The 22,484-nt window shown below is 44.8% G+C and overlaps 1 protein-coding gene across 4 annotated transcripts in view; it reads left to right on the forward strand.

Moving 5' to 3' along the window:
• The window catches only part of MGLL (monoglyceride lipase), a 156,723-nt gene that overhangs the window by 95,073 nt on the left and 39,166 nt on the right, over nucleotides 1-22,484 (forward strand). Inside the window, exon 1 of one of the 4 annotated variants that reach the window (XM_066352174.1) lies at nucleotides 22,300-22,468. The exons of the other annotated variants lie outside the window; for them this stretch is intronic. Coding sequence (XP_066208271.1) covers nucleotides 22,324-22,468 — 145 coding nt within the window. The 5' untranslated portion in view covers nucleotides 22,300-22,323. Of the gene's footprint in view, nucleotides 1-22,299; nucleotides 22,469-22,484 lie in introns of those variants that run through there. 4 annotated transcript variants of the gene reach the window in all.

The raw sequence follows: 22,484 nt of genomic DNA on the forward strand, positions 1-22,484 counted from the left end.
TCTCAGTGCCCCACCATAAAAAGTGGTTGAATAATTGATTTTATTCCCTGAAGGGCTATCATTGCAGTCACTATAAATAACAAATACAAATTATGTAACAATGGGGAAAATATTCATGTAGTACATAAATTTAGTTAAAAAATAAACTCTAGGCCCCCAATACCTTGCCAAAGACCTGACACATAACAGATATTTAGGACATGTCTATTCAGCTGCAGAGAGCTCTCACCTTCTTCCTGTCCTGGCCCTGAGAGAGAAAAACCTTGTCTGATGGAGGACCTACATTGTCCCGCATGCCACGCCCAAACATATGCCCCTCAGAACCATGAACTAACGGAGCATTGACTGAGCAAGAAGTCAAATGACACTCCCTGGCTGTTCTTGCTGGAAGACATGTGCATGGCCGCCCCCACCTCTACCTTCTGCCTCTTTGTTGCACATGTGTCTTGGGTGTCCTAGTGTGAGCCTCGGACCCGACAGAGGACAGAATAATGCGTACCAGGCAGCTTTGTCTTGTCTGGGAGAAGTTGGGCTGGCTGAGAATATCCTAAGGCCACACCAGCCTTCCCTGGCCATGCTGACACAGTGTTCAGAGACATATGCAAGACAGATGGCCACCCAGGGCCACAGGAAATAGTATGATTTTGGGGTTTGTTAGAAATTTAAGTAATGAGCCATGTAGGTGTCATTCTACAATTTGAGTTTTTCTTTTTTTTTTTTTTACAAAGACAGAGAGTCAGAGAGAAGGATAGATAGGGACAGACAGACAGGAACAGAGAGAGATGAGAAGCATTAATCATCGGTTTTTCGTTGTGACACCTTAAGTTGTTCATTGATTGCTTTCTCATATGTGCCTTGACCGTGGGGCTACAGCAGACTGAGTAACCCCTTGCTCGAGCCAGCGACCTTGGGTGCAAGCTGGTGAGCTTTTTGCTCAAACCAGATGAGCCTGCGCTCAAGCTGGCGACCTTGGGGTCTCAAACCTGAGTCCTCCGCATCCCAGTCTGACACTGTATCCACTACACCACCTCCTGGTCAGGCCAATTTGAGTTTTTCTTTCAACAATATGTCTTCACGTTCTTCCCGGGTAAGTCAGCGCACATAGCTCCTGTGGGCAGCCACTGAACTGAAACCACACTTGACTAACGTGTTCCCTGCCATCAGGAAGTAGAGCACGCCTATGAAAGTGTTTGTAAGCCAAAATGGTGTAAGGTGCAGATACAGTTACCATTAATTTATATGGAAAATTTTTTAGATTTTCCCGACCCAAATTTCAACACACACACACACACCACACACACACACACCCACACTGTCTTTATTTCATTCACCACAACCGAAACGATTAATCATGTCAGTTTTATGTTAAGCATTTAACACCCTTATGAGCTTTCCTACAGGCTTTTCTGGTCCATTAGGACACATATTGCTAACGGATACACAAAAAGAAATGGAGTTAAAGAGCAGATGTTCAAAGGCTTGATGCGGAAACGCTAAGTGTGGCCGCTGGGGGGGAGGGTGCTTGGTGGGGCCTCTCCCCGCTTGGGCTGCTGCCGCCTCTACAGGGGCTGCTATGAAACAGGCCCTGAATGCTGTTTTTACCTTTCACCTTTGATCATAAAAGCGAAAAATCCTCTATGGATTTCTTTTGGTTAGTGAAAACAGGTGTTGACATAGGTCTAGCTGTTATCAAACAAGAGGAACCACACACAGGTCAGGGGGTAGGCATAGGGGCAGGTATGCAATAAGTGCTTAACAGATGAGCTCTTTCATGTTCATGACATCTTAGCAGAAAACAAATTTGCAATAGTGTTTATTCATTCGTTCTTTTTTTTTTGTTGCAGAGACAGAGAGAGTCAGAGAGAGGGACAGATAGGGACAGACGGGAAGGGAGATGACAAAGATCAGTTCTTCGTTGCGGCTCCTTAGTTGTTCATTGATTGCTTTCTCATATGTGCCTTGACCATGGGGCTACAGCAGACCAACAAACAGCCCTAGCCGGTAAATCAAACTCTTCCTCACCCCCGCCTCCTATATCCCTGGGCCAATTCCGTGATCCACATCTATGCCCTGCACCGAGCCCCAAACTCTGCACCCCCATTATATTACACTTCCGCCCCGGTGGCTTCGCAGTTAACCTTCACCCCAGCCCCCTTTGTCTCGATACCCACATACAGTAGGTCTCCCAAACCTTTCTGCCTGATATATAGTTTCAGAGGAGAAAAGTCATAAATTATCATGGTATTCAGCATTTGTCCCTGTCAAAGATTCTTCTATAAGTCTGACTTTAACTTCTCGCAATTAAAAGGACTTTCTCTTGTTCAGCTCTCCAAAGAGACCAAGGATGACTGGCCTGCAGCATCCTCAGTGCAATCATATTATAGATGAAACACTAAGTGGTCTTTCAGCGCGGGCTCCTTCAAACTAAGAATGTCCAGGTTTAACACGCACCAGACTTTCCCCCCTACTTCAAAAACATTAAGTTATTTATGTTGTGTTCTTAGATTCCAGAAGTTCTCATGCAGGGCTCTCTTGGCTGTTTGGAGCTTAGGGTTGCTAAAACATGATAAAAACAGAAAAACACATTTAACTTCTATTGAAATTGTAACAAATACTCTTGAAAAAAAAAAAACCCAAAGTAGCTTGCACATGGCAGAAAGAATTGCTTTAAAAAGAAGTGCAGGTTTATTTCTCTGGTATGTGAAACTTCATATTTTTATTAAAAACATTTTTTGAAACGTTATGTTCTGCCACTTATTTCCCCAACAGATTTATGTCACGAGTAAATTGTCTCTCAGTTTTACAGATAGGCAAATGACCAGGGGTAACTATCATCTTAAAATGTATGTTTCATCCTCCTGCTTTTTTATTTTATGTTTTTATCACCTAGGTATGGCTCTCTAAAAAAATATTATTTACTTCTTTTTTAAGTTTTATACAAGATGCGAAACTGCATATTGGTGCAGTCCTCTGACTTGCTTTTCCTGCTTTATACTTTGTTTCTGAGGTTAATCCAATTTGCTGCTTGCAACTTTAGCTAGTTCATTTCCACTAATGTAGAATAACCCCTTTTTGCTACAATGTGTCCATTCTGTAGCTATGACAATAGGCTGCCGTGGATAGTCTTGAGCCTGTCTCCTGATACACTTGCTCAAGAGTTTCTCTTGGACCATAGGTATACCTGGGGGTAGAATTGCTGGGTTGTAAAGCATAGAATTTCAACCTTACAAGACACTGAATTGTATCCCAAAGTGATTGTATTAGTTCCTCTCTCTCCTATAACATATGTGTTTATAACTCTTAAATTTAGAAGTGGGCATTTAATGCTGTCAGGGCTTTGTGCCACTCTGGTACTCATCCACTCATCCACAATTCTCCCTCTGGGTCTGAGTGGCCAGGACTCCCCACAATGGGTTCCTCCCAGTCCAATGGTTCTCAAGGCCAAAGGCTCCACAATAATCCCCGTCTCACTGGCCTGAACCACACGTTCTGCAAGAGTCCCCTCTCCTGGGGCTTGCTGACCTCCTGTGGGTTGGTCAGGAACGCAGGGCCAATACTATAACTGTGATAGAAGGAAGTTTCTGTCCTCTTCCCATTCACATGTTCCCAGGGAAACCAGAGCCAGCTCTCCTGAGCCTCGGCAATGCCGCATAGCCCTTGCCCCTCCCGTGGCTGCCTTACTGGTGAGAGGAGAGATCCCTTGAAAATCAGGAATGGAGGACTTGCTGGGTTGATAGGAAAAAGGACAGCAGCCTGCTAAGGAACTGATTGCACCATGGATCTCTCTACCTGGGTGTTCGGAGTTGGGCCGAAGCCAACCCCAGAGCCCTTTCTCTAGTAACTAGTTAGTAACTAGTTAGTTCTTTCACCCTTTAACAGAGCTGGTTCCTCTGGCCAGCTTAGCACATCGACAAGGCCGCCAGCGTGGCCTGTGGAACGCAGCCACCTTTGAGCGTCAGAACACACCATCTGGTTGGCACACACCTCCACAGGAGCAAAGGTGAGATAGGAGAGATTTCTGATCGTCAGAAAGCCCCAGGCAGAGCAGGCAGGGCGGGAGTCAGGAAACCTGAAGCCGCGGACCCTAGCAAGGCCCCTCGATCAGGAGGGTGGACGGCAGTGCTTCCACAGTGAAGATGCCAAGGGAGCGAGGCACCCCGATGTCTCCTGGAAGCAACCTCACTCTAGGCTTGCTTCTCTTACTTCCATCTTTCAGAAGATAGAGAACCGATGATACACAGTGCCGGTCTGATGGTAACACCTGTGTTCATCTGCCGACATTTTCAATAACACACGCCACATCTTTTTCCTCGTTATCAAATTAAGACGTGTCCAAGGTGGATGTAGTGGGGTGGGCAGTAGGGGGCAGCCAGGAAAGCACAGGGGGCAGCCGTTGAGCCCACCTTAGTGAAACGGTGGCTCCAGGGTGGGCTCCAGGATCAGTCTTCCTTGAGTCCGATCCAGCCCCTCCACTGCCAGGCCTCAGGCCAGTTGTCAGCGTCTTTGGGCGTCCGTCTCCGCGTCAGCAGGAAAAGTGGATGAGGCTGTGAGCTTAAAGCCTGTACTCTTCTGTGTGGGCTTAGCGGGTGGAGACAAGACTGCAGAGAGTTTCCTCGGGTAAGCCCATGGCCTTCTTCTTTTAGGATCTTCTCCGACTGGCTGCATCTTCACACACACACCCCCGGTGCCAGCTCAGTACACCTGGACTCCCTCGCTCTGCTCAGAGCAAAAGCTCTCCCCTCCGAACCCCTAGCAGGCTGAGTACAAGCCAACTTCAAGGTTCTCCGTACTCAGGTGTAGATATAGTCAGTGGACAAAGCTTTGGACAAGACGTTCCATGATGATTTTTTGGCAAAACTGATTCAAAGAGGGCAGTAAAAAATTATATTAGTTTCAGGTGTACAGCTTTATGGTTATACATTTATGTAACTTACAAAGTGATCTCCCCAACGAGTCTAATAGTTCCCTGAAACCATACAAAATGATCACAATATTGTTGACTATATTCTTTATTCTGTACTTTACGTCCCTGTGACCATTCTGTGACTGCCAGTGTGTACTTCTTATCTCTTTCACCTGTTTCAGCTAACTCCCCAACCCCCTTCCCCACTTTGCAATCACCGGGTTGCTCTTTGTATCTATGAGTTTGTTTCTATTTTGTCTTTTCATTATTTTAAATTCCACATATAAGTGAAATCATATGGCATTTATCATTCTCTGTCTGACTTATTTCACTTAGCATAATACTCTCTAGGTCCGTCCATGTTGTTGCAAATGGGAAGATTTCAGTCTTCTTATGGCTGAATAGTATTTCATTGTGGATACGTACCATATCTTCTTAACAACTGCTGACTGTTAGACACTCAGTAAATAATGCTGTAATGAACACATGGATGAATATAGCCTTTCAAATTAGTGTTTTGGATTTCTTTGGTTAAATATCCAGAAGTGGGATTGATGGGTCATATGGTATTCTATTTTTCATTTTTTGAGGAATCTCCATACTGTTTTCCACAGTGGCTGTACCAGTCTGCATTCCCACCAGCAGTGCAGGAGGATTCCCTTTTCTCCACATTCTCACAAAGACTGTTTTTTCTTGATTTATTGATGATAGCCATTCTGGCAGGTGTGAGGTGATATCTCATTGTGGTTTCTCTAATGATTAGTGATGTAGAGCAGCATCTTTTCATATGTCTGTTGGCCATCTATATGTCCTATTTGGAGAAATATGTGTTCTGGTCCTCTTCCCATTTTTTAATTGGATTGTTTGTCTTTTTGGTGTTGTTTGTATCTTCTTCAATTTTTTTTCCTTCAATGTCTTAGAGGGTTTTTTTTTTTTTGTTTTTACAGAGACAAAGAGAGAGTCAGAGAGAGGGATAGACAGGGACAGAAAGACAGGAGCGGAGAGATAAGAAGCATCAATCATTAGTTGTGTTTTTTTTTTCATTGCTCATTGCGACACTTTAGTTGTTCATTGATTGCTTTCTCATATGTGCCTTGACCGTGGGACTACAGCAGGCCAAGTAACCCCTTGCTCGAGCCAACAACTTTGGGTCCAAGCTGGTGAGTTGTGCTCAAACCAGATGAGCCCGTGCTCAAGCTGGCAACCTTGGTGTCTCGAACCTGGGTCCTCGGCATCCCAGTCCGATGCTCTATCCACTGTGCCACCGCCTGGTCAGGCAGTCTTAGAGTTTTTTGAGGACAGTTTTTTTACCCTTTGTTAAATTTATTTCTAGGTATTTTATTTTTTTGACTCAATTGTAAATGGACTTATTTTTTTTAAAGATTTTATTTATTGATTTTTAGAGAGAGAGGGAAAGAGAGAAAGGGTGAGAAGCATCAACTCATAGTTGGTTCACGTTAGTTGTCCATTGATTGCTTCTCATATGTGCCTTGACCAGGCAAGCATAAGGCTTTGAACCGGTGACCTCAGCATTCTAGGTTGATGCTTTCTCTCCACTGTGCCACCACAGGTCAGGCTAAATGGAGTTGTTTTTCTTAATTTCTCTTTCTGATAGTTTGTTATTGATGTATAAAATGCAACTAATTTCTGAATATTGATTTTGTATTTTACTGAATTCATTGATAAGTTCTAAGAGTTTTTTGGTGGTCTCTTTAGGGTTCTCTATATATAGTATCAGGCAATTTGCAAATATGAACAGTTTTACTTCTTTCTTTCCTTCTTGGGTGCTTTTCTTTTTTTTTTTTCTTGTCTGATTGCTGTTGCTGGGACTTCCAATACTATGTTGAATAGAAGTGGTGAAAGTGGATGTCCCCGTCTTTTTACTGATCATAAGGAAAATGCTTTAGGTTTTTACTGTTGAGTATGATGTTGGCTGTCGGTTAGTCATAGATGGCCTTTATCATGTTGAGGTATGTTCCCTCTCTTCCCACTTGCTGAGAGTTTCTTTCATAAATGGATGCTGGATTTTGTCAAATGTTTGTTTCTGCATGTATTGATATGATCATATGATTTTTATACTTCATTTTGTTTATGTGGTGTATCACATTAATTGCTTTGCAGATATTGAACCAAACTTGCATCCAAGGAATAAGTCCAACTTGATCATGGCATATGATCTTCTTAATATATTACTGAGTTTGATTTGCTGGTATTTTTTTGAGAACATTTCTATCTATGTTCATTAGAAATACTGGCTGCCTGATCAGGCAGCAGCACAGTAGGTAGAGCATCAACCTGGGATGCTAAGGTCCCAGGTTTGAAACCCCAAGGTTGCCAGCTCAAGCACAGGCTCATCTGGCTTGAGTGCAGGTTCACTACCTAGAGCGCAAGGTCACTGGCTTGAGTATGAGATCATAGACATGACCCCATGGTCACTGGTTTGAGCCAATGGTTGCTGGCTTGAAGCTCAAGGTCGCTGACCTGAGACCAAGATCACTGGCTTGAGCAAGGGGTCACTGGCTCAGCTAGAGTCCCCCAATCAAGGCATGTATGAGAGAGCAACCAATGAACAATAGAAGTGCCACAATGAAGAATTGATGCTTTTCATCTCTCTCCCTTCCTACATCTCTGTCTCTCACTCTCTCTCCTGCAAAAAAACAAAAAAGAAAGGAAAGAAAGATAAATAAATACTGGCTTATCATTTTAATATTCTGTAATGTCTTTGTTTGGTTTTCAAATCAGGGTAATGCTGACCTTATAAAAGCCTATTTTTAAAAATAGTTCAAGAAGGAAGGGTTAATTCTTTTTTGAATTTTTGGTAAAATTCACCTGTGAAGCCATCTGGTCCAGGACTTTTGCTGGTTGGGAGTTTTAATTAGTGATTCAATTTCATTTGTAGTTGTTGATCTGTTCAGATTTTCTGTTTTCTTCCTGATTCAGTCTGAAAGATGGTATGTTTCTAGGAATTTATCCATTTTTTTCTAGGTTATTCAATTTGTGGGCACACGCCTATTTGTAGTGTTTTTCTTATAATCCTTTGTATTTCTGTGGTGTCAGCTGTTGCTCTTCCTCTTTCATTCTGATTATGTGTTTTTGGGCGCTCCCTCTTTTTTCTTGATGAGTCTGACTAAAGATTTATCAGTTTGTTTATCTTTTCAAATAACCAGCTGTTGGTTTCATTGATGGCTTTTTTTTAGTCTCTATTTCATTTAATTTTGTTCTGATCCTTATTATTTCTTTATTTCTACTCAGTTTGGGCTTTATTTATTCTTCTTTTTCTAGTTCTTTTAGGTGTAAGGCAATAAGGCCAATTTATTAAAAATGCAAATGTCACTTTTGTGCCTAAAACGGTCAACTCCCCATCTTCTTTGCAGCTAGGAGCCACACCTGGACAGTGGGCTCTGACCACAAGGCACACAACTCTTCCCACCAGGATTGTGGTGTTCTCTTTGTACTAGTCCTGAGTCACGCTCTCTGTCCCCCTTCCTTGGACATGGCCATGCCTTCAGTTTGTCTCAGACTGCACTTCTTTGGGGGAGCCTGGGCAGGGAGCCTTAGAAGTTGCTAACCCTCCCAGATAGAAGTTTTGGGGTTCAGTAAATGAATGTTGCTCTTTGTTGTATTAATTCTAGTGTCATTCTCAGTCCAATCCTAATGTTTCCACCTTAGCCACTCTCAGATAGTTGTAAGGTTCCCAAATGATGCTTCTGGTGGCCTCCATGTTTGAATACCTTCAGAAGCAAAAGAGCTCAGCCATGTGGCAAGTGAGACCCATCTCTGTGTGAAGCCACTAAGCACTCACAGGACTCACCCTGAGAGTGAGCATCTCTGGGCACTTGCTCAGAGGAAAGGTACCAGCTACGAGCTTGCTGAGCCCTTGCTTCCTGCTGGTGCTTTGCATTGAGCTATGACAGTGAAAGCACTGGATCTGAAGGCTGCACTCAAGTCCTTGTCATCCTCTAACTCACTGGGAGACTGAGTCCCATTAGTGTCTTTGAGAGTCAGTCTTCTCAGCTAGAAATTAGAGGAAAAAATCCTAGGATCACAAAGTTGTGAGGATCAAGTAAAATAAACTCTGGAAAGGAGCTTTATAAATTACACACTGCCACACAAATGCCAGGTGTTTTTATTACTACTTTTGAATACTTACTGTGCCTTTCCTTGCTCAAGGCTATATTTTTCTTTTCTTTTCTTTTTTTTAAGGCTATATTTTTCCAGCCTTTTCTTCTGTTAAGAAAAGTGAGGAGCTTTTGAGACCTTGGTTCCTGGCATATGTCATCAGTTTGGCTCAAATAAACACTTTATAAATATTCAAGAAAGAGAAAGAAAGAAAGAAAGAAAGAAAGAAAGAAAGAAAGAAAGAAAGAAAGAAAGAAAGAAAGAGAGAGAGAGAGAGGGAGGGAGGGAGGGAGGGAGGAAGAGAGAGAGAGAGAGAGAGAAAGAAAAAGAAAGAAAGAAAGAAAGAAAGAAAGAAAGAAAGAAAGAAAGAAAGAAAGGGAGAGAGAAAGAAAGAAAGAGAAAAGGAAAGAAAGAAAGGGAGAGAGAGAGAGAGAGAAAGAAAGAAAAAGAAAAGAAAAAAGAAAGGAGGGAGGGAGAGAGGGAGGGAGGGAAAGAAGGAAAGAAAGAGAAAAAGAAAGAAGAAAGAAAGAAAGAAAAAAGGAAAAAAGAAAATGAACACTAAGTAGAAGCAGTTCCCTAAGAAAGGGGAAATGGGGAAATGGGTTGGTCATTCCTTACTATTCCAGCACTAACAGGATCATCAGTTTTCTGTATACGTGCTTCCCAGTGATCTCTCTCTCTTTGCACATGGTAGTAGCGTGGAGAGTTATTTTCAGGTAGAAATATTTTGTATGTGAAAGATTTTGGGCTCATTTAATCATTCAACAAAGAATTATTAAATGCTTATTTTGCAGCAAACATAGTGCTAAAGTATTTTGAAGTTACCTAGGAGTTGTTTTAATCAGGATGGTAGGACACACAGACAGAGAAATGATTGTCATGAGGGAAGAATTTATTGTACTCGGATCCCTAAAAACAGGAGACATGGTTCACCATGTACGGCCACACAGGAAAGCACCAGGGTTGGTCACGAGGGGTGGGAACGTGGGAAAGAGCCTTCACTGTGGTTTCTACAGGCAGGAACAGGTGAGGAAGGCTAAGCAGGCTCAGGGTTGGCTGATTTGAGTCGCTTCTGCAGGCTCTGGAGTGGAGGATTGTCCCTAGTTGTCAGGTTCCTGGTTCTGGTTGAGCAGGGCCGGGAAATAGTGGCCCTGAGTGTGAACTCATAAAGAAGATGGTTGAGGGTATTGGCTCAGGGTTAGTAGGTTTGTATTTGAAAAGCCAGCTCACAAGCAAGTTCCTTCCCATCTCTAGAAATTATAGTAGGTAATCTTGGTGAGCACAGTCCCTCTAGGGTCAGCTTTAACTAGGTGTTAAAGCATTTAAATGAAGAAAATAAAAGACATAGTACATAGCAGAATCCAGGTAAATAAAACTGAAAATACATTAGATTAAGGTCTGTGACTCAGGGCCCTGGCCCGTTGTCTAATCAGTAGAGTATCAGCCTGGCGTGTAGAAGTCCCAGGTTCAATTCCCGACCAGTGCACACAGGAGAAGCAACCATCTGCTTCTTCACCCCTTTCCCTTCCCCTTCTCTCTCTCTATCTTTCTCTCTCTCCCCCTCCTGCAGCCATGGCTCAGGCCAGGGGTCGGGAACCTTTTTGGCTGAGAGAGCCATGAATGCCACATATTTTAAAATGTAATTCTGTGAGAGCCATACAACGGACCCGTGTATGTTATGCATTATCCAATAAAAATTTGGTGTTGTCCCAGAGGACAGCTGTGATTGGCTCCAGCCACCCGCAACCGTGAACATGAGCGGTAGGAAATGAATGGATTGTAATACATGAGAATGTTTTATACTTTTAACGTTATTTTTTTTTAATTAAAGATTTGTCTGTGAGCCAGATGCAGCCATCAAAAGAGCCACATCTGGCTTGCTAGCCATAGGTTCCGAGCCCCTGGCTCAGGTGGTTTGAGCGAGTTGGCTCCAGGTGCTGAGGATAGCTCCATGGCCTCCAACTCAGGAACTAAAATGGCTTGGTTGTGAGCAATGGAGCAATGCCCCAAGCCACAGCATTCTTTTTTTATTATTTTATTTTATTTTATTTCTATTTTTCTGAAGTGAGAAGCAGGGAGGCAGAGAGACAGACTCCTGCATGCACCCGACCAGGATACACCTGGCATGCCTGCTAGGTGGCAATGCTCTGCCCATCTGAGGCATTGCTCTGTTGTAACTGGAGCCATTTTAGCACCTGAGGTGAAGGCCATGGAGCCATCCTCAGCGCCTGGGCCAACTTTGCTCCGATGGAGCGTTGGCTGCAGAGAGGAAGGGAGAGACAGAGAGAAAGGAGAGGGGGAAGGGTGGAGAAGCAGATGGGCGCTTCTCCTGTGTGCCCTGGCCGGGAATCGAACCCGGGACTTCCACACACTGGGCCGATGCTCTGCCACTGAGCCAACCAGTCAGGGCCCAGGGCTCTTTCTTTTAAAAAATACTAGAAAAAGAAAAATGTCATTGCATGTGCAGAACTGCTGCTCAGTAGATCAGCTTACATGGAGAGAAAGGAAGTGTATCTCATCAGTTAGAGCTGTAGGAGCCCGACTGAATCTCTTTGGTGAGTGGCCATTATGAAGCTACTACTGCCTACAATTCATTTCAACAGGCATTTATCAAGCCTCTGCCAGGCCTGTGCAAGGAACCCTGAGGAGTAGGCAGATGAATAAAACATGACCCTTGCGCTCAAGCACAGCCCTGGCAGATATGGGGCACACCCGTGCTGAAGCTGCTCCCCTGGTCCACTGCCTGCATCACGGATCACGTGGTAGACATCGCTAATCACTCCCAGCACTCTTTTTTGCCCTGTTCATCTGACTTGCCTTAGGATCCTCCACAACACAGTGCCGTTCGGGGCCTCCACTCTGCAATTAGAGCTGCTTGTCACCCCAGCTCTCTGAACCCTCGGTGCACAGGGGAGGCGTGGTGCTAAAAGAAAGAAAGAGGGGGAACTCCAGTCAACTCACATGTGATAGAGACTAGAAGTGCTTAGGGTTATGGAAGGGGGAAAAAAAATTTCACTCATGTTGAGGGAATTGACTCCATGGAAGTGGTAGGATTTGAGGCAGGCAGGCCTAAAAGGACTTAGCTTCTGGCCTGGTACAGAGGTGATGTCACCATGGCAGACAGTGTTCAATGAGAGACACAGGACCGGAAAGTGTGGATGCGCTTTGAGAGGAAGTGGAAAGTCTGGGTGAATGTGGCTCAGACTGTGCTTTCTAGCCAGGCAGAAGGAGCAGCAGGAGCCTATAAGGCCGGTGGCCGTGGCCAGGCAGGTTCACAGTGGATTCGGGCAGATGGTAAAGAAACTGTGGAGCCAGAGGACGGTGGGCCATTCCATTTATTAGAGTCTCGCAACGTCGGACCAACAAGCAGGCAGGGAAGCCTGCTTCTCTCTCTCTCTCTCTCTCTCTCTCTCAGGACTAAATAGCAAACAAGCCGGGGGGGGGAACCCCTTCTCCAGCAAACAATAACAAAAACTGGCCCCTCCCAATGGCAGCAGGCAATCCGCAATCTACCCACCTCCCTGAGGGCAAGCACCTGCAGCCTTACATAGACTCTACACACGTGCTGCTGCCCCATGCTCATGCAGCAATCAGGCAAAGTACAACTGAGCAAGCCTAACACACTTGTTTGCCCAACAGAGCCTGTAGTGGAGACCCCAAATGCTGGGCTGGAATGCATAGACTGAGTTCTGTAACGATGGGACAGTCTGACCACTGCAAGACCAGAGAAGCTTCGAGGAGAGAAGGCGGGACAGTGTAGAATGGGTTAGAGCAGGGAGCGGCGAGCTGGGGACTGGTTAGGAAGCTGTCACCAGGTAAAAGTCAAGGAGTCTCAACCTCTGCAGGTAACATGGGACCACAAAGAAGGAGACTGATTTAGGAGGCTGTGGATCTAGAAAGCCAGAAGAGTTGGGACCAGTTGGACATAGGGACAGAATTGAAATCAAAGATGGCATCCTTATTTTGAGCCTGAATGATTCAGAAGGATGGTGGGGGTCATTAACCGTGATACAGAATCAAAGAGGAGAACCGTTCAGAAGCAGTTTGAGGAACCATGGGACAGCCAGGGCAATCTTTCAGGCTGGGGTTGGTAGATTTTCAGCTCTGGAAATAACCCAGAGCCAGAGACAATAAAACTGGGAGACATCTACCTTAGGATGAGCGTCAAAGCATGGGAGTGGTGGACATTAGCAAGAGAGAGCTTGTAGAGTGATTAGGAGTCTCCTGACATAATTTGTAAACAGGACAGGCAGACACTCTCGTGCCTCAGCAATAAGGGCTGCTTCATGACCAGCAGAACTGAGCAGAAATCCAGAAGTGGACGAGAGTGAAAAGGGAACTTTTATAGATGTAAGGATGACATCACAATTTAGTGAAGTAACGAAGGACTTTTTAATAAAAAAACAGTAAAGACAGTAAAGACCCTTTTGCATTTTGGAACTTGATAGAGGCAGTAGCTGAGCAACATTGTGGATATACTAAATGCCTCTCACGTGGTATGGTTAATTTTGTTATGTGAATTTCACCTAAATTATTTTAAAGAGAACGATAGGAAAATAGGTCCTGTCCCACACCATATACCAAGATAAACTCAGAATGGGTCAAAGATTAATATGTAAAAAATGGACCTGTATCTGGAGATGATGGTGGTGATGGTTGCCCAACACTGTGAATGTACTTAATGCCTCTGAACTGGACACTTAAACATGGTTACTGTATGGCCCTGGCCAGTTGGCTCAGTGGTAGAGTATCAGCCCCGTGTAAGGATGTCCCAGGTTCAATTCCCAGTTAGGGCATACAGGAGACGCAGCCATCTGCTTCTCCACCCCTCCCCCTTTCTCTCTCTCTCTCTCTTTCTCTCTTTCCTCTCTCTTTCCCTCCTATAGCCATGGCTTGATTTGTTCAGGTGCATTGGCTCTGAGTGCTGAGGATGGCTCTATGGAGCCTCTACCTCACGTGTTAAAAATATAATAGTTCGGTTGCAAGCATGGCCCCAAATGGGTAGAGCATTGGCCCCAGACGGGGATTGCCCGGTGGATAGCAGTCGGGGTGCATGCAGTAGTCTGTCTCACTGTCTCCCCTTCTCTCACTTGGAAAAGAAGAAAAAACAAACAAACATGGTTACTGTAAATTCTTTGTTATGTTTATGTTAGCCCCTAAAAAAGAAATGAAACCATAAAAGAACTCACAGAAAATATGTCTGAATTCCTTTATAACCCTGGAGTGGACAAGGCCTTAATAAACAAGAGTCAAAATTTAGAAGCCATAAAAAGAAAAGATTGATAATTTGACTTTTTTTTTTTTAAGAGAGAGAGACAGAAACAGACAGAAACAGACAGGAAGGAAGCTGAGAAGTATCAACTTGTAGTTGCGCACTTCAGCTGCTCATTGATTGCTTCTCATACATGCCTTGACCGGGAGCTCCAGCCAGGCCAGTGACCCCTTGCTCAAGCCAGTGATGATGGGATCATGTCGATGATCCCATGATCAAGCCGGCAAACCTGCACTCAAGCTGGTGAGCCTGTACTTAAGCTGGTGACCTCAGGGTTTCAAACCTGGGACCTCAGTGTCCCAGGTAGACACTCTATCCACTGCGCCACTACCTGGTCTGGCAATAATATGACTTTTTAAAAATAACAATTTTCTGCATAACTAAACACAACATAAAAATGTCAAAAGTCAAATGACCAAGTAATATACAAAGAGCTTTTAAATATCAAGAAGAAATGCAAAACCCTGATAGAATAAGCAAAGATATGGATTCTTAGTTTACCAAAAAAAAGAATACAAAGGGCTCTTAAAATATGAGAAGATGCTTAACCTACTCTTTGTCTTCTAGTATATGAGCAAAAATCCAAAGAGCAAACAAGGCACTTTGTGAAACTGTGAGAAACAGGCTCTCTTTCTCTGGTACCTTGCAGATAAAGTGCGACAGCACATCCTACCTGGAGGGGAGTTTGGCACTATCCCAAAATGACATCTGCATGCGTCTTTCAACCAAACTGCCCTGCAGCTAAGCATATACCCTGAAGCTACACCTTCACAAAAGTGAAGTAAAATATTCCCATTATATTATTATAGTTATTCATTATAGTCAGATGTTTATTTACTTTTTATTATTATTATTATTATTATTATTTGCAAGAGAGAGAGGGACAGACAGACAGGAAGGGAGATGAGAAGCATCAATTCTTCATTTTAGGCCCTTAGTCTCATTAGTTGTTCATCGATTGGTTTCTCGTATGTGCCTTGACCGGGGGACTCCAGCCAAGCCAGTGACCCCTTGCTCAAGCCAGCGACCTTGGACTCCAGCCAGTGACCATGGGGTCATGTCTATGATCCCACATTCAAGCCAGATACCCGACACTCAAGCTGGTGAGCCTGTATTCAAGCCAGATGAGCCTGCACTCAAGCCGACAACCTCAGGGTTTCAAACCTGGATCTTCAGAGTCCCAGCTTGACAATCTATCCATGGCACCACCACCTGGTCAGGCGCAGTCAAATGTTTAATAAACAAGATTGGATATAATACAAATATTTGTCAGTAGAGGCTAGTAGAATAAACTATAGTTCACCCACACAAAGGAGAACTACACCACGGTGTAACAGATTGAAGAACTTTGGGGTCTATCTGTGCTTGATGTAATCTCCGGAATATGATAAAGTGAAAAACAAAACCCTGATACAAAGGACGATATATATGTGGCATGCTACTTTTCATATAAGGAAGGAGGGAAAGTAAGGATAAGGATAGATTGATAGTTTAGATAGATAGATAGATGATAATTTTCTTTTCTTTTTTTTTCTTTTTTTTTTTTTCTTTTTTCTGAAGCTGGAAATGGGGAGACAGTCAGACAGACTCCCGCATGCGCCCAACCAGGATCCACCCTGCACGCCCACCAGGGGGCGATGCTCTGCCCACCAGGGGGCGATGCTCTGCCCCTCCGGGGCGTTGCTCTGCCGCAACCAGAGTCATTCTAGCGCCTGGGGCAGAGGCCAAGGAGCCAACCCCAGCGCCCGGGCCATCTTTGCTCCAGTGGAGCCTCAACTGGGCTGCGGGAGGGGAAGAGAGAGACAGAGAGGAAGGAGGGGGGGTGGAGAAGCAAATGGGCGCTTCTCCTATGTGCCCTGGCCGGGAATCGAACCCGGGTCCCCCACATGCCAGGTCAACACTCTACCGCTGAGCCAACTGGCCAGGGCCGATAATTTTCTTATCTTTACAAAAAGAAATGTTTTGAGGAAAAACAGAAAACAAAATCTTTAACTGTAGGGAACAAGAGGGGAGATGTGAAGAAGGTGGGAGTAGAAGCAAGGCTTCACTGGATGAATTTTATTTTACGTTTCTGACTATTGTACCAGGTACAGTTTTCATATTCAGAAAAGAAAATTAAATAAAAAAGCAAAACCTACAACCGGAAATAAATTTAATTTGAAATTAAGAAACCTAATTGTATATCTAATTTGTAACAAGCACACAGAGACAATAATTATGGACCGTGTATTGTAATTTGAGCTCTAAACACAGTATCTGGCCGTGTCATTATTGAACTATATTCTAAGGACAAAAGGAAATGCAGAGAAATGTCAGGTTTTCTGAGCTGGCTTCTTGTGGGTGATACAGGTGTTGTGACTTTGAACTGTGCTGCTATATGTTGTTAATACGGCAAATGAGCAGATATAGCAACCAACATTTTCAGTGTCAGAGAAAAACGATAAAATATAAAATCAGAGAAGTTAAGAAAACCCTGGAACACTGATTTTTCACTGTGTGAATTTATGATTTTGAAAAGATTAAGTTTCCTAGCTCTGTCCACTGAGAGGGTGCAGACACCTTGGCACCCTGACAGCAGTGAGCTCCTCAGCGCCTCAGTATTCACATCTAAACACCATTCCACACTAAAGAGTACTGTGTTCCGTGGAGAATTACTTGTTCTAGATCTCGGGCAGGGAAAGTTTAGGGAAGTCAGAGATACTCATGCCAGAAAGCAAGAAAGTGCTCGACAAGTAACAGGGACAGAGGAACGACATGAGGGGAAACCAGTCACACCCAGAAAGTAGGACATTCTACTGGCCTCGTCTCTTTCAAATTAAAGCAAAGGGAATGTTCTAGATTAAGACCAACTAAAGAAACAATATATAATATTTATTGTCTGTGAATATTATATTCAAACACAGAATATGAACTTTGTATTCTGGTTCTTAAAAAATAACTATATAGCCTGACCAGGCAGTGGCGCAGTGGATAGAGCGTCGGACTGGGATGCCGAGGACCCAGGTTCGAGACCCCAAGGTCACCAGTTTGAGCGCGGGCTCATCTGGTTCAAGCAAAAGCTCATCAGCTTGGACCCAAGGTCTCTGGCTTGAACAAGGGGTTACTCTGTCTGCTGAAGGCCCACGGTCAAGGCACATATGAGAAAGCAATCAGTGAACAACTAAGGTATCGCAACGAAAAACTGATGATTGATGCTTCTCATCTCTCTCTGTTCCTGTCTGTCTGTCCCTATCTATCCCTCTCTCTGACTCTCTATCTGTAAAAAAAAACAAAAAACCAGCAAACTATATAATAGGTGGAGACAATTGGGAAATTTGAATTTGAACTGAATATGAAATGACATGAGGGAGCTACTGTGAATTTAGGGAGGTGGGAAAGGAGCAGGGGGCTCTGGCAACTCATGACGTCAGGGTACAACTTTGGCATGTTCTAAAGAGAGTAGGGTGGAAAGGCAGTGACTGTAAGAAGGTGGTGGTTGGGTAGTTGGCAGAATGAAGGAAAGAGGGAGAGAGGAGAAGGGAGGGAAGGGGAGAAGGGAGAGAAAAAGAGAGAGATGGAGAGAGAGACAACGAAGAGAAAGAGAGGGAGCAAGAGAGAGGGAGGGAGAGGGGAGAGAGAGAGAGAGAGAGAAAGAGAGAAAGAGAGAAAGAAAGAAAGAAAAAGAAAGAAAGAAAGAAAGAAAGAAAGAAAGAAAGAAAGGGAAAGAAAGAAGGAAACTGACTTTGGGTGATGGGAATGATGCAGCATAATCAAATGTCAAAATAACCTAGAGATGTTTTCTCTGAACATATGTACCCTGATTTATCAATGTCACCCCATTAAAATTAATCAAAAAAAAAGAAGGAAAGAAAGAAGGAAAAGAAAGAGGAGAGAGTAAGGAAGGAAGAGAAGAGAAAGGAAGAGTTGGCCCAGATGTGACCAGGATCAGGAAGAATCCACCCTGGTAAAGAAGTAACCCTTTTGCCCTGGCCGGTTGGCTCAGTGGTAGAGCGTCGGCCTAGCGTGCGGAGGACCCGGGTTCGATTCCCGGCCAGGGCACACTGGAGAAGCGCCCATTTGCTTCTCCACCCCTCCGCCGCGCTTTCCTCTCTGTCTCTCTCTTCCCCTCCCGCAGCCAAGGCTCCATTGGAGCAAAGATGGCCCGGGCGCTGGGGATGGCTCTGTGGCCTCTGCCTCAGGCGCTAGAGTGGCTCTGGTCGCAATATGGCGATACCCAGGATGGGCAGAGCATCGCCCCCTGGTGGGCAGAGCGTCGCCCCTGGTGGGCGTGCCGGGTGGATCCCGGTCGGGCGCATGTGGGAGTCTGTCTGACTGTCTCTCCCCATTTCCAGCTTCAGAAAAATGAAAAAAAAAAAAAAAAAAAGAAGTAACCCTTTTGCAGGGAGGAATGGTAAAGAGGGCCATGTTGGGTGGTCTCATGTTTTCAGAAAAGAAATGAGTGATAGTATCTTCTCAGAGTCAGGGGGTAGGTTTAGGTTTTAGGATGGGGATGATGGAGACATCTGGAGAAGATGCTGAGGCAAATTTGTCCATCCACCAAATATGTATAAAGAGGCGCCAGGTCCGGTGTGCCTGGCTCACAAGCTCGTGTTCGCCCAGCCCTCACAGAGGAGAAGGGCAGCTGTAGGCTGAGTCTAGAGTGAAAAGATGTTCCAGCTCAGAACACAGAGGGGCCGCTCCACAAAAAAATTAAACAATTACCATGAGACCCAGAAATCCTAGTTCTGGCTGTGTACCCAGACGAACTGAAAACAGTAACTCCAACAGATATCTGTACACCCGTGGTCATACCAGCATTATCCACAGTAGCCAAGAGGGGGAAACAACCTGAGTGTCCACTGACAGTTGACTGGATAAGTAAAATGTGGTAGGTATAGGCATACAGTGGAATACTATAGGGGATGAGGGGGCGGGATCAGAGAAGGTGAAGGGATTAGTGAAATTATAAATACATAACTCAGAGATACAGATCACAGGACAGCAAATCCCAGAGGGAAGCGGGGAAGGAGCTAGGGGAAGGGGGGCAAAGGGGGTGTAATGGGGGACAGGAGGGTGGGGAGGGGGAGGGGGTGATATTGAGTGGGACACTTGAATCTATGTTAACACAATAAAATACAATTAATAACAATTAATGAAAAAGAAGGAAATTCTGACACATGCTACAACAAGGGGACCTTGAGGCCATTATTCAAGTGAAATAAGCTGGACACAAAAAGACAAAACTGTGTGATTCCACTTATAGGACATTCTTAGAGTAGTCTAATCCATAGAGACAGAAAATAGGGTGAGTGCCAAGGCGTGGGAGGAGGGGAACGGGGAGTAAATGTTTAATGGAGATACTAGTGCACTTGGGTTGCTATAACAGAGCACCATAGACTGGAGACATACACACTGCTCACAAAAATTAGGGGATCAGAGAACGTGCAGATACTCCAGTACTTTCAGCCTTTTGTACAGTGCATTCTCACCAATAAACTAAAAGTGGGTTTTGTATCTCATTTGAATAATCAAACAACTTTCTTTGACTTGTCATTTGCTTTTCTGATGTTCCTGTTTAATAAAAAAAAATCAAATGCTTCTTTTTTTTATCGCTTCATATTCATTTTGAAACATCCCGTAATTTTTGTGAGCAGTATATTTCCTAACAGTTCTAAGGAATTTTTTTCCATTGATTTGAGAGAGAGAAAAAAGGGAAAGAAGAGAGAGAGAGAGGAAGAGAGAAGCATCAACTCATCGTTCCACTTAGTTGTTTCAGTCAGTTGTGCACTCACGGGTTGCCCTGACCCTGTGTGCCCTGACCGGGGATCTAACTCGTGACCTCAGCACACTGGGATGACAGTTCATCCACCGAGCAAACCCATCCAAATCGATTTCCTCACAGTTCTAGAGGCTGGAAGGCAGAGATCAGGTGTCGGCACGGCTAGTTTCGTTGAAGCCTCTCTCCTAGGTTTGCAGATGGTGATCTTCTCGCTTTATCCTCACATGGTCTTCTTTCTGTTTGTATCTATGACCCAATCTCCTCTTCTCATAATGACACCAGTCCTATTGAATTAGGGCCACATCAGAATTAGGTCTACTTAATTATCTCTTTTTTATTGGTGGGCGTGCCGGGTGGATCCCGGTCGGGCGCTTGCGGGAGTCTGTCTGTCTCTCCCCGTTTCCAGCTTCAGAAAAATACAAAAAAAAAAAAAAAATGCCAGAATTATCTCTTTTTTATTTTACTGTGTGAGAGAGAGAGACAGGCAGACAAGAAGGGAGAGAGATGAGAAGCATCAACTTGTAGTTGTGTCACTTTAGTTGTTCATTGATTGCTTCTCATATGTGCCTTGACCTGGGCTAAAGCTGAACCACTAACCAGTGACCTTGGGCTTCAAGCCAGTGACCTTTGGGCTCAAGCCAGCAACCATGGGATCATGTCGATGACCCTAGGCTCAAGCCAGCATCCCTGTGCTCAAGCTGGTGAGCCTGTGCTCAAGCTGGCGACCTCTGGATTTTGAACCTGGGACCTCAGCAGTGGCTCTATCCACTGTGCCACCTCTTTATTTTTTTGTTGTTGTTTTGTTTTGTTTTTATTGTTGAATTTATTAGGTGACGGTGATTAACATAATTATTCAGGTTTCAGGTGCATAATTCTACCACACAGCATCTGTACACTGTACTGTGCGTTCACCGCCCTAGGCCAAGTCTCTGCCATCACCGTTCATCCCCCCTCACCCTCCTCCGTCTCACCCTCCCCTCTCTCCCCTCAACATCCACCGCACTGTTACCTGTGGCCATGAGGTTTTAATTCTCTCTTTAAAAGCCCTATCTTCAAATAATCACTGGGGGTTAGGACGACGGCATGTGGATTGCATGTCAGCAGGGCTATGTGTACAAAGTTCAACCCACAACGAGTATGGAGTTAATTTGGGGAAAGAAGAAAAGTTCTGGGGCTAGATGGTGGTGATGGTTAGGTGTGAATGTGCTTAATACCACTGAATTGCACACTAAAGTGTGGGGAAGAGAGAGAGGGGGCGAGAGAAACATGGGTTTGTTGTCCCATTTATTCACGCATTCCTTAGTTGATTCTTGTATGTGCCCTGACTGGAGGTCAGACCCACAACCGTGGCCTATGGGGACAGTGCTCCAACCAACTGGGCTACCCGGCCAGAACCAAGATGGTAAAAATTTTCTGTTGTGTATGTTTAACCACAGTACAAAATTAAATTTAATTAAATTTTAAGAGGAAAAAATGTCCTCAGAGAGTCAGGTGGACCAGGCTGTGTGTGGGGGGGGGGGGGGGGCAGGGGCTAGGCGTCATACCGTGGTCCGAGAGGCAGGTGGGCTGGGCAGTGTGTGTGTGTGTGTGTGTGTGTGTGTGTGTGTGTGTGTGGCAGGGGCTGGGCGTCGTGCCGTGGTCCGAGAGGCAGGTGGGCTGGGCAGAGTGTGTGTGTGGGGGGGTGTCAGGGCAGAGGCACAGGACAGTAGGAAATAGGAGTCTGTGGTCTGAGCACACTGAGTGTCCGAGCCTGAGGTCTGGGCAGCCAGTCCGTCTCAGGCGGCGATGTGTGTCCACCCTTCTCATCTGTGAAGCGAGTGTCCCAGTCATTGCTGGAATAGCTCCCTCAAAGGAGCAGCAGGAGGGTGTGAGCAGATACTCTCTGGTGGCCCTGTTCTCTTGGAGCTCTTCCTGTTTTGTGATTTTCAAGCACATTAGCCAGTGTGTTTTCAGTCTGAATGTGGGAACCACAATGTGTTGTTTCTATAGCGACCTATGTCCTTCCAAAGGGGGAACAAGAAGAGAGACTCTAAGAAAAGAACAGAGGAAATGAACAGCCCAGATATCTGACATAATCAAGTCCCAGAGGGATAGAGCCTGACCTGGTTCCGTTGCTGCTTTGTTGAGGTTTCTGGCAAGCACACTTAACTATCTTATGTTTGTCATAGTCTCTTGTAGAGTCAGGTGACTCATTACCTGGTGAAAGGTTAACACTGGAAGACAACTGTGAGGGCCAAGGAACTGGGAAACCCCAGGAAAATCTCGAGCCTCATGGATCTTACTCCTGACCACTTTGCAGAACATCTGCCTGTACCTGCCTTTCTCTCTTCCTTGGAAACAGCCACGGGGACAGGGGTTTGTCCTGGCTGTGTGGACAGGGTTTGCGGCACGGTTCACTTCCTGGCGGTGATCTCGGGCAGGTCTCTTAACTG

The sequence above is a fragment of the Saccopteryx leptura genome, chromosome 11 (assembly GCF_036850995.1).
Source record: "Saccopteryx leptura isolate mSacLep1 chromosome 11, mSacLep1_pri_phased_curated, whole genome shotgun sequence".
In the NCBI taxonomy this organism is placed as follows: domain Eukaryota; kingdom Metazoa; phylum Chordata; class Mammalia; order Chiroptera; family Emballonuridae; genus Saccopteryx; species Saccopteryx leptura.